The sequence below is a fragment of the Podarcis pityusensis genome, assembly GCF_964106645.2.
Source record: "Podarcis pityusensis genome assembly, chromosome: 17".
NCBI classification, from domain to species: Eukaryota; Metazoa; Chordata; class Lepidosauria; order Squamata; family Lacertidae; genus Podarcis; species Podarcis pityusensis.
The window spans coordinates 13,483,005-13,500,517 of NC_138042.1; the positions used below are offsets into that span (position 1 = coordinate 13,483,005).

The 17,513-nt window shown below is 46.5% G+C and overlaps 1 protein-coding gene across 1 annotated transcript; it reads right to left on the minus strand.

The window, feature by feature from the left end:
- Positions 1-5,991: 5,991 nt before the first annotated feature.
- DMRT2 (doublesex and mab-3 related transcription factor 2) lies at positions 5,992-16,747 on the minus strand. The gene is made up of 4 exons (XM_080987854.1): positions 16,478-16,747; positions 13,425-13,950; positions 11,812-11,914; positions 5,992-7,530 (listed from the first exon to the last, which is right to left on the minus strand). Exons 2-4 carry the CDS (start codon positions 13,905-13,907, stop codon positions 6,482-6,484), a joined length of 1,635 nt encoding a protein of 544 aa, XP_080843980.1. The 5' UTR covers positions 13,908-13,950; positions 16,478-16,747; the 3' UTR covers positions 5,992-6,481.
- Positions 16,748-17,513: the final 766 nt, after the last annotated feature.

A 17,513-nucleotide genomic window follows, 5' to 3' on the forward strand; every position in this document is an offset into this window, starting at 1 on the left:
CTTAACTTTTCCTATATATTCCTCCCTCCCTCCCCTCCAAGACTTCCCCCAACTTGCATTTCTGGTTTGTTTCTATTTTCACCCGCTTTGCTATCTCTCAACAGAAATAGTTATTAATAACATAACATCAAACCTTAATAACATAAAAATAAAATTAAATACACCACCTTATTTCACTATCTTCCAAACATTTTCTGATGCTAATAATGTGGATGTTTATTTAAATCCTGCCATCAAGTCTATTGCCTTTCTTTGTTTCTGCAAATATAATATGAATGGTTCCCAATCTTTTTCAAAGTCTCTGTTGTCTTTTTCTCTTAGTCTTTCTGTCATTTTTGCCAGTTCTGCAGAGTTCATCAACTTCTCTTGCCATTGTTCTTTAGTTGGGATTTCTCCAGTCTTCCAATTTTGTGCAATCAACATTCTTGCTGCTGTAGTGGCATACATAAATAAAGTCCTCATTTCTTTTGGTATGTCAATGTAGGTCTTTCAAGACCTGTGTTATGTGGTCTCGGCAGCCGCTCCCAGTCCCTAGTCTAGCAGCTGCATTCTGGATTAGTTGTAGTTTCCAGATCACCTTCAAAGGTAGTCCCACATAGAGCGCATTGCAGTAGTCCAAGCGGGAGATAACCAGAGCATGAACCACTCTGGCCAGGCAGTCCACCCTAACACATCATACCTTTGAAGCACATGATGCCCTTTGGAGAATCCTGGGAACTGTAGTTTGTTATGGGTGCTGTGAATGGTAGCTCTGTGAGGGGTGAGCTACAGTTCCCAGGATACTTTGGAATGCAAGCGTACATCATACGCTCTGAATGTGCTTCAAATGCATGGTGTGTTTGCAGCCTTATACACACAACAAAGCAAATCGTTTGGTTGGGACAATGCATTTTCCAATCAGCAAAAGCTTGAGAGCCCTTGACTTTGCGAAAAGAGCAAAGCAGAAGAAAGCCAGTGTGAAAAAGGATGGTTTTGTTTGAAACCCCAGGATCATTTCATGGTGGTAGGGGGTTGGTCTGAGTCACAGCTTTTCAATGCGCGGAGTTGGCAAGGCTTCATCTTCCTTCTCCAGGACTCCACATGTCCAAACTATCACACAGTTGGAGGCCCTTGGCGGCAGCCGGAGAGCAGGATCAGCCCCTCCAGGCAGAGAGGCCCAAGGCTGAAGCCAGAGGGGGCGGCAGCTGCTGCGGCAGAGCCGCCCGAGGAAACCTATCTGGTGCTTTCCTGCATTATGCCTGACTCAAGCTATTAATCTTCCTTTTTCACGAGCAATAAGTGGACTCACAAAATGCTTTAAGGAAAGAACGGAATTAGGAGCTGGAAATTTTTTAAGCCACATGAAAGATCCGAACGGTTTCTGGAGGACCTGGGGGGGGGGTCACCAAGGTGGGAGAGGGGAGAAGCAGCAGCACCTTTTGGCAGGCAGCAATTGTTTTGTTGCTGCTGCTGCCTCAGCAAGGTATGTGCTGGGAGGGGATTTTTCCGATGGGTTGATAAAATCAAGTGCCGTTTTTGTTCATGCTCTGATTGCGCCCATTGGACTATCCTGCTTCGTTGGGACAGACCTTCTGGGGTCTTAAAACATCACCTTGTCTGCACAGTTAGCTGCACAGCGACACACAATGATCACACACACACACCCCCAACATTTTCTCATCTGAACAAAAGCAGTCACAGCAGGACAGGGCACACTGCTGGTTTTTCCACAAAAATAATATTTCTTTCTCCTTTAATAATAATAATATATCATAATAATTTATTATTTATACCCCGCCCATCTGGCTGGGTTTCCCCAGCCACTCTGGGCAGCTTCCAACAGAATATTAAAATACAATAATCTATTTTTTAAATTATTTTTACTGAAGTAAGTGTAATGTCTCTTGTATTTTTTCCATGTAACATTTTTACAAATCAGTTTCATTTGTTGAGACATTAGGAAGAAAAGGGGTGGAGGGGGGAAGATGGGTGGGGGTGGGGTCGGGTGGCGATGTTTCTATTTTGCTTAATGTATGTAGGGTTTGGTGTCAGCGTTGCTTGTGTAGGTTCTCTGCTGTTCACTTGTGTTCCTTTGGTGGTGAGAGAGGTTGGGGCTGGCCTAGGGTGTGGTTGTTTGTTTGTGATTGGCTGTGGTGATTTTTGTTTTCATGTGTGAGTGGGGTGGGTGGGTGATTTGGATCAGGCTAGCCATATTGATTTGTATGCTGTTAGTGGATTATTGTCATTGTCTTGTTGGGCTGTGTATGTGATATAGGGGAGCCATACCGGGGTAAAGGCGTCTTCTTTTGTTTGTCCCTGTGTCAGTTTCAGTTTATTGGTAATACAATAATCTATTAAACATTAAAAGCTTCCCTAAACATCTCTTTATCCTTATCTCTTTATCTGTCTCACATACATAGTTGTTCTCTTCAGAAAGGGTATGCTCTCCCACCCACCCACCGCAAAATCTAATAGGAAGTCTCAGCTGAATATATTGTGATGCGATGCTGAGAAAAAGGGAGGGACTGCTGTTATGGGACCTGGAATAAAAGGTTGCCCTGGTCCATTGGACAAGCCCAAGGGCGGAGGAAGGGGTGTGTGGTGAGGGCAGGACGCCCCGGGTGTCACCACTGAGAGGGGTGACAAAATGGCGGGAGGCACTCACCGCTTCCCCGCTCCTCCACATGCAGCTGCTGGGTGACCTTGGGCCAGTCACACTTCTCTGAAGTCTCTCAGCCCCACTCACCTCACAGAGTGTTTGTTGTGGGGGAGGAAGGGAAAGGACAACGTTAGCTGCTTTGAGACTCCTTTGGGTAGTGATAAAGTGGGATAACAAATCCAAGCTCTCCCTCTCCCTCTCCTTCTCGTGTGGTGTAGTGGTTAAGAGTGGTGGACTCACAATCTGGTGAACCGGGTTCGCGTCCCCGCTCCTCCACATGCAGCTGCTGGGTGACTTTGGGCCAGTCACACTTCTATGAAGTCTCTCAGCCCCAGTCACCTCACAGAGTGTTTGTGGTGGGGGAGGAAGGGAAAGGAGAATGTTAGCCGCTTTGAGACTCCTTAGGGTAGTGATAAAGCGGGATATGAGATCCAAACTCCTCTTCTTCTTTAATCTGGGATGAGACAACAACTGCAGGGGTTTGCTCCACAATTCTGAGTGAGACACATTGACCGGACTCCTAGAAAATGTTTGTCACACCTCTCCGTTCTACTGTGATTCAAACTGGAAAACGAAGGTTTCAGGAGAGAGTTTTTTCCACGTCCAAGAAGTAAAATCAGCCCTAAACCATCTACGTCATGTTGCCAGACAACCAGGGTGAAATGCTATGCAAACCCTTCATTTGGAAAATTGATATGTCAAATTCGCAGAAAACATCTTGTGCAGGTACAACAGAAAATGATTATTTGAATGACTGCACCCTGGACAAGGTTTGGAACATATGTTTCGCATAGATGCACCACATACCCATGGTATGTATCTTTCAAGAGAGTCAATGCACAAAACCCAGGGCAATAAATCAACAAGACAATAGCCAGTCAAGGAGCCAAGTCCTGACTCATTTGGGACCATTCACGTATAAATATGAATACCCTGGTCCATTTCTTTCTCTAGGGTCATAATGCTGGTTAGGAGCTAGAAGTATAATTCAGCTTTCAATCGTTTTCTTGGAGGGGAGGAGATAATCTGAAAAGAGGTTCAGGGAATTGTCCCAGAATTTGCATCTGCTTTTGTACAAAAATATTTTTGGAGACAATCAAGAGCGCCCTCTGTGGAAGATTAGCATGCTCAACGGTTTGAGTTTAACTTTTTTACAAGCACGCATCTTAAGATGTATGTCGTTAGGTAACTGCATGCAAATTATAAACCTACAAATATACAATATACAAAATTTACAAAAATATTCTTTTCCTACTGTACTCTGCATAAATTAGACTTAATGAAAAATTGGGTCCATGCAAATCTTCACATCAGTAGTACTCACTTCCAACAGTGCCATCCTATGCATATCTACTCAGAAGTCCTGCTAATTGGGGGGGGGGGGAGGCTTTCCACAAAGAATCCTGGGAACTGCAGTTCACCCCTCACACAGCTATAATCTCTAGCACCCTTAGCAAACTACAGATCCCATGATTCTTTGGGGAAAAGTCATGTGTTTTCAATGTATGGTGTGTATGCAACTTTTAAAAGGTAAAGGTAAAGGGACCCCTGACCATTAGGTCCAGACGTAACCGACTCTGGGGTTGCGGCGCTCATCTCCCTTAATTGGCTGAGGGAGCCGGCGTACAGCTTCCGGGTCATGCGGCCAGCATGACGAAGCCGCTTCTGGCAAACCAGAACAGCGCATGGAAACGCCGTTTACCTTCCCGCCAGAGTGGTACCTATTTATCTACTTGCACTTTGACGTGCTTTCGAACTGCTAGGTTAGCAGGAGCAGGGACCGAGCAATGGGAGCTCACCCCGTCATGGGGATTCGAACCGCCGACCTTCTGATCGGCAAGCCCTAGGCTCTGTGGTTTAACCCACAGCGCCACCCGCATCCCTAATCACGCCTTGTAGCCCTGCTCAATTGAATATCAAGGCGTATATGGGAGTATAGGGTTGTAGAATATGTGGGATGTCCCACTGTAATTTCAAACCCTCTTTTCTACACACATTTTAACAACGGCTGTTCTTTAGAGAGATATACTGTTCAAATGTAAGTAATTATCATACCACTCACATGATTTAGTGTTAAATTATGTGCCAAAAAAAATCCAAAGTGTGCTGAAAAATATCCTTCCACAGATAAAGATGTTTTGTGCACTAGAATATCTGTCAAGCGCACATAGTGTAACAAAGCAATTTGAGTGTGATCTCATGATCTTCTCATTTGAAAGTACAGAATGCAGATTCTGAACCACGGAAGTTTCTAGGAACGGAGCAAAGTTCTCTCTTGAATAGAGTCTCCTACAGAGCTCCATATATCACAGAGGCAGATGTTTTTTTTGGGGGGGGGGATCTAAACTGCACTCCGGTGAGCAACCAAAAGGATATCCATCATTCAAACCCAGTGCTGAAGAAGCCCATGTCCAGGAGGTAGGGAGTCTTATATAATTACCAGGCTTTGGCCCACAGAAATAGGAAATGTTTCTTCACTGGGTGTGCAAAAATAAATGGGAACCAGGCAGAGGGCCTTCTCGGTGGTGGCGCCCACCCTGTGGAACGCCCTCCCACCAGATGTCAAAGAGAACAACAACCACCAGACTTTTAGAAGACCTCTGAAGGCAGCCCTGTTTAGGGAAGCTTTTAATGTTTGATGCATTACAGTATTTTAATATTTTTTTGGAAGCCGCCAGAGTGGCTGGGGAAGCCCAGCCAGATGGGCGGGGTATAAATAATAAATTTATTATTATTATTAATTATTATTATTATTATTATTATTATTATTATTATTATTAAATACATTGTCTAACTACCGATCTTGCATGGGCAGAGTTGGAGGAATGGAGTGTGAAATGTCTTGACATACATAGGGACAAACGATGGCAAGTTTTCCCCAATTTATTGCATTACTGCTAGGGAAAGCCAGCCGTACGGGAGGGGTATTAATAATAAAATTAATTAATAATAATAATAATAATAATACCCTTGTGTTGAGTAAACCCATATTTACAGGGAGGAAGCACTGGAATTAGTGTTGAGGGAACGATCATGTGGACTATGCAGATTAAATGGGGATGCAAAAAAAACTAGAAACACACAGTAAACTCTGGTGTAAACAAGCCCTGATTCTCTTTTAGGGGATTGCAAATATCAGGTTACACCTAAGATTCTGGAATGAAGCAGAAATAGCTGGTCCCCATTTTTGAAAATGTAAAAATCCCAACTCCTGTTTTCATGCATTTGGATTGTAGCCCCAGCCTTTGCTGTTCCCCACAGGGAAACAGTGGCCATAAATACTTGTGATTTGGGGGGGGGGGAGGGAACTAGGAAACACACAACACACACAGTTTTCGCTGCAAAACAATTAAATATATTTATTTCCATATGAAAAACATGCATATTTATGTACACTTTAAAATCAACTTTTACATCTAAAATTCTTTTTCATACAAAATTTTGGTGAGATACAGCAACGGCTCAACATTGCAAACGGGCATGGCAGTAATCTTCACATTAAAAACTGTGGGAGCAGCCAACCCAAAAATGGTTTAAGAAAGGGCACCTGCACTTAGAATATATTAACCGTACTGAAGTCAGCTGAGATCCATAGAACAAAAGTTATAATCCTGAGCTCCTTTACTTGGCAATAAAGGCTAACAAAAATCAGTGGAACGTCTTCCAAATTTGTTCCTGGACTTGGGTATCAAGTATCTTGCAACCAAATCCCAAACATGTTTATGCAGGAATAAGTTCCACTCATTTTAAAAGGGACTTCCTTGTACATATGATTCGGATTGTAACCTTAAGTGCAAATACACTACCTTCAGTCGGTTGGCTATCACAGTAGTCTCTCTCTCTCTATTGAGACACATTGGTGACCATCGAAGATGGCCGTTTAAGAATCGATTCAACCGAAAACGACAGGGGTTCATGGGCTGACAATTTGGTCATGGCTTGTTTCGTCCCCAAAAAGTCTTTTGCATATTTGTCAATGGCAAGCTTGTATTTTTGGTTTTCTTTGATGGTGGACTCTCTGTATTTCTTGGAGGCCTCGTCCAATGTTGCTTTTAACTCCGGCCCCGATTTGCTGTGGAGTGTCTGCTGGAAGAGCGAATGGAAAGGACTATATTTGCCGGGGGGCGACGGGTGCTGCTTGCTGCTTTCTTTGCTGATCTTACAGAGCGAGTGTTCCTGTGGGACCAGAGTGTCCTTGTCAGAGATCTGAGAAAAAGTCCTCTTAGGAGGCGAGAAGGCCGACCTGTCACAAGTCACCTGAGGGAGATTCTGGAGTTCATTTTGAGGCGGCTGGATTTCTCTAACATGAGGAAGCAGGAAGGAGGGCTCGCTCTTGGACGACATCAAATCATGCTCCGAGCTCGGACAGTCCTGACCTTGCGAAGCCTTGGGGTCCCAAATCGCCCCAGGCTTGAGGGACTGGACAGCGGTAGCGTTGAGCAAGCACTGTTGGTAGAGGAGAGCGTCGTTCAGGGGGCTGCACTTTGGCCACACCAGGAACCTGGAGGGCAAAGGATACTGCCGGTACGTAGTGGCAACACTGACATTGGACGAAATCAGTTCCATGTTCCCTGAACCTGAATATTGCATTGTTAGATCCAAGCAAGTGGGGAGGAAGCCGCAAAACTCCTTATTGGGAGCTTCGACGTGGTTAGGGCTAAAGGCAGTTTTGTAAGTGTTGTATTCAGTCCCATGCACCATGCGGTTAGGCAGGAAAAAGGCCGCCGCTTGGGTCGCTTCCATCATTTCTCTTTCTTTGAACTCCCTCTCCAGCATGATATTCTCCAATTCTTTATCAGCAAAAGCCCGCCTTTTCCTCATCCTGTCACTCACAGGAGGTGGCAAGGATGAATTCCCTCCAAGGTAGGGATCTGCTGGAATAGGACGGTAACCTGCAGAGAAAGGAAAACAGAAACAAAGATGGAGTCAGCTATTTATCCAAAAAAAGTGTTCTTTTTATCAAAGGGTCGAGTAGGATGTTAAAAGAGTTACCAAATTGAAGGAGCCAAGTATTTGTTGCTTGGTCATTGGTGCCCTCAGTTCTCACTAAGGTTTTGTTGTGGTGTGTACAGCACTTTGAAACATTTGTGACAATTTACTGCTATCCTTATCAATTGGTGGCTTCATAATTATGAGTCGATGTGAGCTCTTCTTGACACGCTTCCCGAGTATCATCCAAAGCAAAACTTGTTAACCTTCCTCCACAATAAGATGCAGATGCACGATATACCTTTCAAGCGTACTCAAAGGACATTCATTCCATCAAATAATAGAGAGTTACAACTCCAAGCAACTCTTAACAATCTACAGTGCCCAGAATTCTTTGAGGGGTGACATGTCCTTTGAATGTGCAACATGCATGAGCCGTCTTCAGGCCAGAAGTTCATGCATCTCACTAGGGAGGAAGAGATGCACGTTGTTCTTCTGACATTATATAGGAGGTGCAGAAATGGAAAGTGCAAGCAAGCACATGGTTTTGTCATCACCCACACCGATTTTCACCATGCCCAAAGTCACGCTGCTAACCTCTCTCTCTCTCTTTCTCTCTCTCTCACACACACACACATTAAGAGAGGTTCTTCACATTCCCATGTTATTATATTGTTTCTGTTTCTTTGTTGAGGGACTTATAATATCATCACCAAAGATATCTATACCTAATAGCTGGTGCATTTCTATTTTCTAAAGGTGAATCACTATGTGCACAGAGATGGTAGAAAAAAGTCCAAGGAATACTAGGAGAGAAGAGAAAGAAAGTTAAGACAAATAAGGGAAAGGGATGCAAGAAAGATTTTTCTCTTGGGGAGACAGTATGTTAGAGAGTGAGTGAATACTGAGCCAAAAAGAAAAACATTGGAGGCAGATAAAAATAATCTATACAGACCTAGGATTGTATTCTAATCTGGAAGCGCAAACTCAGTCTAATAACCTTTACTTTCCCAAACTTCCAACATTAGATTAATATTCTTCCACTCATACAGCAGGACTTCCTCTGCTCTCTTCCAGAATCCCCCAAATCAGCTCCACAAAGTCCTCCAATCTCTGGAGCAGATTGGTGGAGTTCGGGGGCTACAGAGGGGAGGGGAGGAAGATAAAGTCCCACTCCATGAGCAGAAGTCCATTCTGCTCGCCCACATACACTGCTGAAGTTCACCAACTGTCTTCATGATCTCCCTTCTCTAAGTGGCTTGGTTATTACCATATTTTTCGCTCTATAAGACGCACATTTTCCCCTCCAAAAATTAAGGGGAAATGTGTGTGCGTCTTATGGAGTGAATGCAGGCACCTTGGCTTCAGTGATAGGAACGCGAAGCCTCCAAAGCGCTGTTGGAGCGCTCCCGCCATGCTCCGGAGGCTTCAGGTTGCCTTCACTGAAGCCTGGAGAGCAAGAGGGGTCAGTGCGCACCAAGCCCTCTCACTCTCCAGGCTTCAAGGATAGCTACCTGAAGCCTCCGGAGCGCAGTGGGAGCTCCCGCTGCGCTCCGGAGGCTTCGGGTTCCTTTCGCTGAAGGGTAGGTGCCCCTTCAGCTAAGGCGCAGCGCCCCTTCAGCTAAACGGGAGGAGAAATGGAAGGGGCTCCGTTTCCCCTGCCGCTTCGCTGAAGGGGCGCTGCACAGAGAGGGGGAGATTTTTTTTTCTTGTTCTCCCCCTCTAAAGCAAGGTGCATCCTATGGTTGGGTGCGTCCTATAGAGCAAAAAAATACGGTAATTGCAGACGTTATTCAAAAAACTCAAGATTCCAATACAGTGGTACCTCAGGTTACATATACTTCAGGTTACAGACTCCGCTAACCCAGAAATAGTGTTTCAGGTTAAGAACTTTGCTTCAGGATAAGAACAGAAATCGGGCTCCGGTGGCGCGGCAGCAGCAAGAGGCCCCATTAGCTAAAGTGGTGCTTCAGGTTAAGTTTCAGGTTAAGCACGGACCTCCGGAACAAATTAAGTACTTAACCCGAGGTACCACTGTACAAGAAAAGATATGATGAGTTATCCAAGCCATTTTCAGTAATTGGCATTGGCCGGCAAAAAAAACCAGAGCCCCTTCAGTTAAGAATTTGCATTGTTCTTTTTTCTAATGGCACATAACCTCGGAGCTGCATTTAAAAACTATCAAAGCTAGATGCATTTGCTGCCGGCTTTTAAAGATTCGGCAGCATCTTAACAATTTATATTAAACTGGTCTGGGAGCAGGAAGCGATTGTATTTATTTTGCCCTCAGGGTGGTTCCATATGGCAGTTTGTTGCGGGATGGGTGCTCCTCATGCATGGACATTTTCTTCATTGTCCACACAACACCATTGCCATCAGAGTGACAGCTGCTGTTTTTCTCCATTTAAATCCAGTTTTACCCATTCTGGAAAAAATCCAGTATTATTATTATTATTTTAACCCCTGTCGCTAGTTACCTGTTTGCAATATCTGAATGAGCTGTTTATGGTATTAAGCCACTATCTGGGAGTGTAACCCATATATATTTTACGGTGCATCCAAAAATTATTGACTGCTCACAAAATATTCACTGTGTTGAACAGGAGATGAGCAGCCCCATTCTATCCTATTCACTCCAAAATGGAGTTCGAGTTCAGTGGCATTTATTCCCAAGTATTTCGGCCGGGACATGGAAGCTGTGGCCCTGAAGTTGCTGCCAGGCTCCCCTCACCCCCAGCCAGCATGCTCAGTGGTCAGGGATGGTGGCAGCTGTAGTCCCACAACTTATGGAGAGCTAACGGTTCTCCATCCTTGACTTAAGGCAACTACATACATACATACATACATACATACAGTGGTACCTCGGGTTACATACGCTTCAGGTTACATACGCTTCAGGTTACAGACTCCGCTAACCCAGAAATAGTGCTTCAGGTTAAGAACTTTGCTTCAGGATGAGAACAGAAATCGTGCTCCAGCGGCAGCAGCAGGAGGCCCCATTAGCTAAAGTGGTGCTTCAGGTTAAGAACAGTTTCAGGTTAAGTACGGACCTCCGGAACGAATTAAGTACTTAACCCGAGGTACCACTGTACCAAGTACTTAACCCGAGGTACCACTGTACATACATAGCCCAGTCCTTTGTTTCTATATCCACAGGTAAGTCCTATGAAGTCCAGCAGAACTTGCTCCCAAATAAACGTGCACAGGAATGTTACTGTACGTTGTAAAGTTGCAATGGAGATGCGGCAAAATCAAAAGCAGGGTTTTTTGTCACTGACTTGGACAGGAATTGGTTTGCATCACCAATGTCTGCCATACAAGTCTAAATCCACAGATTAGTAAAATGTGCATCACTTTTTAAAAAAAAAAAATGTACTCATGGGCTCGTTTCCCAATAGCTGAGCTTGTTTTGAAATCATTAAATATAACTAACCATTTTTCTATTAAAGGAAAAACAAAACTTCAAATATTGTCATAGTGTATTAATTTTCACATTATACTAGCTTAGCTTTTGTTTCTATTTTAAAATTTGGAACCTTTGTTAAAGATACAGTTTCCCCAGATAATAAATTCTTGGTTGGTTTGTTTTTCAAAAACAAAGGATCTCTTACATTCAAATTCTCAAAATACTTTCCCTAATCAGACAATCAACAGACCAAAATCCAAGCAGAAGGTGGTAGAATTAAAATGCAGGACATATTTGACAGGGATGGCTTGGTGGAGGTCAGGGATTAGTTTACTGAGCCATCATTGCTGTTAATTAGAAGTTGTTTGTGCCAAGTATTTGTTTCCTTTTGTTTTTCCTCAGTATTTTCTGCATTTCCATGTTAGTGTTAACATTTGTTTAGCTCCTCAACCAACTGCTAAGTGACCTGCATGATTCTTTCCAGCAGAATAGAATGCATTTATGAATATTGTCCTCGGCTGATTCCAGTTCCTTCTGTGCTCATGATGCAGTCATCAACAAATTGCCATACAAGCAGCATCTATTGGGTGTTTTGGTTTTTTTACATGCATAGCCATGATCCCACACTGAATCTCTTCTGCTTAAGCACACTAAAATCAGTGGACTTAAGTGAATCTGACTCTGTGTTGAGTTAGCTGTTACAATTGGGTTTCTTCGTCTAACTCCCTAAAATCTTCTATATTCAAATTAATAAAGGGAAATGCAAAAGATGAATATTTCAGTAACAATAACCAAGATATTTAAAAACTGAAAAGTTCAAAGTGCTGAAGTGTATTACCTTCTAAGATGCTTTTTGCCAGCAAACTGGGTGTCCGTACTTGCCTCTGATAGACTGCCTTGCGCTCAAAGTTGGCCTGTTTCCCTGTAAGCCCCTTCTTATCCTAGTAAAAAAAGGGGGGGAATGAAGTTTTAAAATCACCAGCTCCGCAGATTATTTCTTACCCCCTGATGAATCCCTGCTGTACTCTTTTTAAAATTGTGATATGAAAGAATAAGAAAACAACTTTTCCAAATTCATAAATTAGGGTTCGTTAATAGTAATAGTCGTGAGAATAATTGGCCCTGATTTGTATGAGTATTCTTCAACACTTACGCATGCTCTAAACACATTATTTAGAAAGAAGGGACTTTCAAGTCAAAGTGTTTAGGGCCCAGGTGTCAAGCTATGACTCTAAGCATAGCTTAGCACTCGGCTTCTGAAGAAGAGCAAGGACAATTATCTAGCCAGGGTCATGCATACAGCATATTCTCCTTTCCCTGCATACTCAGAAGTGTACAAGTGCAATAAATATACTCAATAAATATACATGGGATTGCAACCTTAAACATCAGCTGCTGACAGGAAAAAATTAAGTGTGTTTAGCTCTGCAAATGAAATAACATTAAAGACAGCTGAATTTGTCTGGGAAATGTTGAATGTGTTCAAATTCAGGGTGTTCCAGAAAAGACCAGAGGGGCAAGGGAAAATGAATACTGCATTCTTGAAAATTTAAATTGGGGGAGGGGGCTAATTGTGCATGATTCATCACTTCCCCCAAAAAAAATCTAATGTCAGACTTCATTTTGTTAAACACTGACTGACAAAGATCTGATAGAGATTAACGCTGCTAGATCGAAAATTAAAGTGACTCCACATTTGATTGAGATATTCTGCGTATAGGAGGGTGTTTTAAGAAAAGTGCTCAAGTTCCTGAGGAGCAAGCTAAAAACAACGTTAAGCGGGAAAATGTCGACTGTAAAATGGATTTTACAGTCTGGATTCGTTTGGCAACAAACCCAGATTCTACGGTCTGGATTGGCTTGGCAGAGGAATTGTGCCTATCGCGCCTTTAATTGAATCATCTCTGAAGGCTGGAAAATCCTCGCAGACAAGGCAGAGATGCATAGCAGCAGGGAGAGCTCGTCGCTCAAGTCCTCGTGCCCGGAGTGAAGTCGCATCAGCCAGGCCGGACAGACCTGGTCAATGTGGGACCCAGATGCGCATTAAGTAGACCCCGGTCCTGCCACCTTAAGGCCAGAGTGAGCCACCACCGGTTCTCTGCCAATTAAATGCCAAACACACAACCCCCACCCGTCCTATGGACCGGTTGGCTTGGAAGTGACATTTCCGTGCTTTCGAGTAGGGCGAAGATCCACGGCAGGAAATGGAATTATTTCTGAGCAAAGGCCGTTTAGATGGCAGCTCGCAATAGCTGCTAGCAGTTTGCATCGTCCTGAAAGCGAGGCATCCCCTTCATTCCACCTGGTTGCCTTTGTAGGGAAAGAAACGGGGGGAGAAGGGGGTATTTGCGGAGCTTCTCCCCCCCCCCCCCCACTTTGCAAAGCAGAAAAGCAGCGGGACATAGGGCTGGGGGAAGAGCTCTCCGCTGGGTCCCCGGGCCGGGCGCTCACCTCGGTGGCCTGCTGCCGGCGCAGCGCCACTTGCGCGGCCATGACGCGCTGCCTCTCCACCACCAGCAAGCAGTTGGCGCACTGGCAGTCCCGCCAGCGGCAGAAGCGCTTGTGGCCCTTGAGGCACGACACCACGCCGTGGTTGCGGCAGCGCGCGCACTTGGGCGTCCGGCTCAGCTTGCGCGCAGGCGGCTCCCCAGAAACCGCCGCCTCGACGGGCGGCTGCGTGCGGGGTGGCGGAGGCGGCGGAGGCAGAAGAACGCGCCCGCCCGCTCCTTCGTCTTCCTCGCGGTCGTCGTCGTCCTCTTCGTCGCCATCCTCCTCTTCCTCCTCTTCTTCGTCAGCGTCGTCGTCTTCGACAGCCTCCAGTCGAGGGCCAGGAGGCGGCGGCGGCGGCGGCTCCATCCCGTCCGCTTCTTCCAGGCTCTCCACGTCGATTTCCCAGACGTCTCCGCCGCGGGGAACTGGCGTCCCCTCAGCCATGGCTCGCGCCGCGCGGCTCCCGCCTGCTCCTCCAGCTCGCTCACTGCAAGGCAGAGATAGACAGATCGATCGATCTTTGGATTAGGCGCGCAAGAAGGAGAATCGCATTTGCGCGCGCGGCCCTCCGTCGCCCGCTAGCCTAAGAGACACTGACTGACTGTGAAGTCTCGCCGAAGTTCGGAGGGGTTTACTTTCGAGTAAGTGTGCGGTTCGGGGAAAAGACCCGAGAGGGTTTTTCTGGCCTCCTAACCTGCGCTCAGGCGCCCAAATGCGCGATCCAGCTCTCGCTCCACTCGGTCTCGCCATCGCCCAGCGCTCAACACATTTCCACACTGGAAGAGTTATTTTCCCACCACGCAAAATTCCGGCTCAGAGGCCGAGCGGGATTTCTGGCCCGACGTGCGTGGTTCTGGGGGTCCCACGGCGGGCACCCCCGCCAGCACGTAAAGGGGATTCGCTCCTCCTGCCCCAGCGGGAGAGGGGGGATCGCATCACCACGGGGATCTCAGGTGTGGGGAAAGAGACCGAGGTGACGCCTACTCTTTGCGCGCCTTTAGGGCAAGAGGAAGAAACGGCGCGCTTGGGCGCCGCAACGCGAAGCCCACCAGAAATCTCCTTGATGGCTCCCCACTTGATCTGTCCCCAAAGGCCGGAGCGGGCTCTCCCTCTCGCCACGAGCCCACATGGACGAGGCAGCGCTTCGAAAGAGAAACTGACGGGATGTCGCTCACCTGTGACAGAGGACACTTTAGTCCAAAGGCCTTACATAAGCTTAGCGCGCAAGCACAACAGAAAGGGTAACAAGCTCTCCCCCCCCAACAAAAGGCCTGCCCCCCCCCCACAAAAATCCTGGCTACGCCCATGAACACAGGCGATGTGTTCGCTTCTCCAGGGATCGGTTTCTTTCTCCAGGGATTCTTTCCTGCCCGGTCTCTGCTCAAGGCGCAAGAGCCCTTCGTAGGCACGTGTCCCAAAGCAGTTTGAGCCAGTGTGTGGGCGCGTGACCTCTGAGCATGTGAAGGCTGCCTGGGTATTAAACTACATGCGAGCAGCCTTTTTTCGCCACTGCACGCGCCTCCTCGGATTAAAAGCAGGACTCGATTGTGTGATTTTACTTGGTGCGCACCGTTTCTCTTAACCACAGTGCTTTGTCGAAAGACCCTGCAAAATAGGACGCTTTTGGAAGCTTTTAATGTGTGTGCGTGTTACACTGTGTATATTATATATCACTCCTGTTCAAGTAAAGATGATGATCCTGCCACGCTTTTTAAAACACTGAAAAGAATTTAATTTCATGTATTGTTTCCCTTGTTAGAGGCCAGTCTACTCGGAATAAAAACCATCTTCCGCTGCCTTTTCAAGGATGAAACTCTGGGAAAGTAGCAGCCGTCCCACTTGCAGTTCCCCCGAAAGGCGCACATTGGTGTCCTGATTTGAGCTTGGAGACTGCTGGGGACTCCGGCTGCCACGCTAAGCCCAATTCTGAAAGTCCCGTTGCTTTACTGGATTTCCTAGTGCGCCACGTTAGCTGGATATAAATGCAATTAAAATAAATGAATGCAAATCGGTGATTTGTAGATTGGTGGATATCTTTTCCCTCTAGTCCCAATCCCATTTTATTCGGTAACTAATTGTTGGCATCCGTCTGTCTCCAGAGACAATGGAAGTGCGCCGGTAAACTCATACTGTCGCAGAGTATGGTATGGCGAGAAGGAATGATAGCTGGAAAGGAACGCACCGATCTACAAATCACTGAAACGTTTACTTTGCCCAGCGTACACTAGCATAAAACTGTGTTCATTGTTAAGAGTATATTTCACGGTACAGAACTGCGTTGACCAGGAATTTGTCGTGTGTTTTGGTCTTGCTGTCCAAACACAGAGAACCTTGCACGTTTGGGGAGACATTTTTTTTCCAAATTAAGGCAGGATACATGCCCCCCCCCAAAAAAAACACCACAATCGCCTACACCCTTCTATTTTCCAGCATGAAAGGACAGCGGCTTCTTCCACTCAGCGCTGCGCAGGTGGAAAATGGCCATCTCAGGATGCTACAAAATATCCTCACCGCCTGTGGCCTTTGACAGGCTTGAAACTCATTTATACAAAAGTGGCATTTCCCGGTGTGTTTTGGGCTGGAGATTTGCATGCGTGCAGATCCCAAAACCGGGGGGGGGGGGGGAGAGACCTGGAATTTTGTTAAATCCGAGTCAACTCACCAGGCCTTATTTCCAAAAATCAAATTAGGGGGTGGGCTGTCGCTGCGTCTAGCAAGGAAAACTTATTCCCGATTAAGGAGGACGCGCGCGCTCTTTTATTCCTTTTGCCACCTCCCCAATACACGCCACGACAAGCGGTTCCAGAAGAGCAAATTTCCACAGGTGCTCCAGGAAGAGGCAGAGTAAGATAGAGAGGAGAAAAGGCCACTGCTGAGCGTTATTACCATCAAAATGTTAAGAACCAGCCACGGTAGCGAGTAGCCACTCGTCTGGGGAAACTCTGGCTGTCTGGCTCCCTGTGCGCCAGCGAGCAAGGGCGCACCCAACCGCGCGGCTCCCCCTTGCCACTCACCCAAGCGACGCGTCCCGGCCACGGCACCCAGTCCCGCCGATGCTGAGCTGTCTTGGGCGCGCGCGGAGAAGAAAGCCTCGTCAAAGCGCCGCCAGCTTCATCCCTCCGGGCAGCCTGCGCGCCAGACAAGACTCCGCGCCTGCGATCTCAAGAACCGGCTGAGAAGGGGCGCCCGATCTCCCTGCGGAGGAAGATGGAGGATGAGGCCCGGGGACGGGTCTGCCAGGCTCTCCTGGCCACGAGCCGCGATGCGCGCAGCTGCTCCGCGGCCCTCTGCGCTGGCTGTGCGCGCGCCTCTCCCGCTGCCTGGTATTATCCGTCCCAGGGCCCAGGACGCCCGGACACCCCATTGGTGGGTTGTCAGGCCGTGCGCTCCCTGATTGGCTATCCGGGAATTCAAATAGCTCCTCCTCCTCCTCCTCAGCTGCCCGCCCCTCCTGCTGTTTTTTTCCAGCTCGCCCGCAGCAGTTTTGTTTCCTCCTCATTGCAGGGTCACCTTTTATTTACCACCAGCAGCCAAGGAGTTGTGCGTGAAAGACTCTGTTTGCGACCAAGGTCTGAAATATCATATATCATATCATGATATCATATCATATTATATCATATATCATATCACACACACATGCTAACGAGAGGCTTGAGATGCGGGATTGAGGAGGTGAGCGTTCTTTTCAGGGGCCAAAAAGGAGCGAGGAGGACAGGCAGGAATATCTTCCAGAACTATAAAAGCCGCAGGGAGAATCCCTTACTGCAGCTCTGAGGTCGCAAGAATAAAAAGAAATCTCAGGAATCCGAAAACAGTTTACAACCTCTGCAGCTAATGAGGATTTTTTTCCTTCTCAGATGCTAACGATTAATTTATATATGTTTAAAAAAATCTAGGCACCTGAACAAATAATATTATATTCCCAGCGTTCATATTTAATTTTCGCTTCAAAAAAATAATAATAATAATCAACGGCAACAGTGGGTTTGATCGGGATTGCTTGCCAGTTAAATCCGGCGAACAAGTTCGTCCCGATCCAAGTTCCATTGG

Coding starts and splice junctions, on each gene's coding strand:
- DMRT2 (XM_080987854.1), bottom strand. CDS start 13,907: ATGGCTGAGGGGACGCCAGTTCCCCGCGGCGGAGACGTCTGGGAAATC. Junction 11,915..13,424: donor GCCGGCAGCAGGCCACCGAG/GTGAGCGCCCGG, acceptor TTTTTTTACTAG/GATAAGAAGGGGCTTACAGG. Junction 7,531..11,811: donor GGCAAAAAGCATCTTAGAAG/GTAATACACTTC, acceptor CTTTCTCTGCAG/GTTACCGTCCTATTCCAGCA.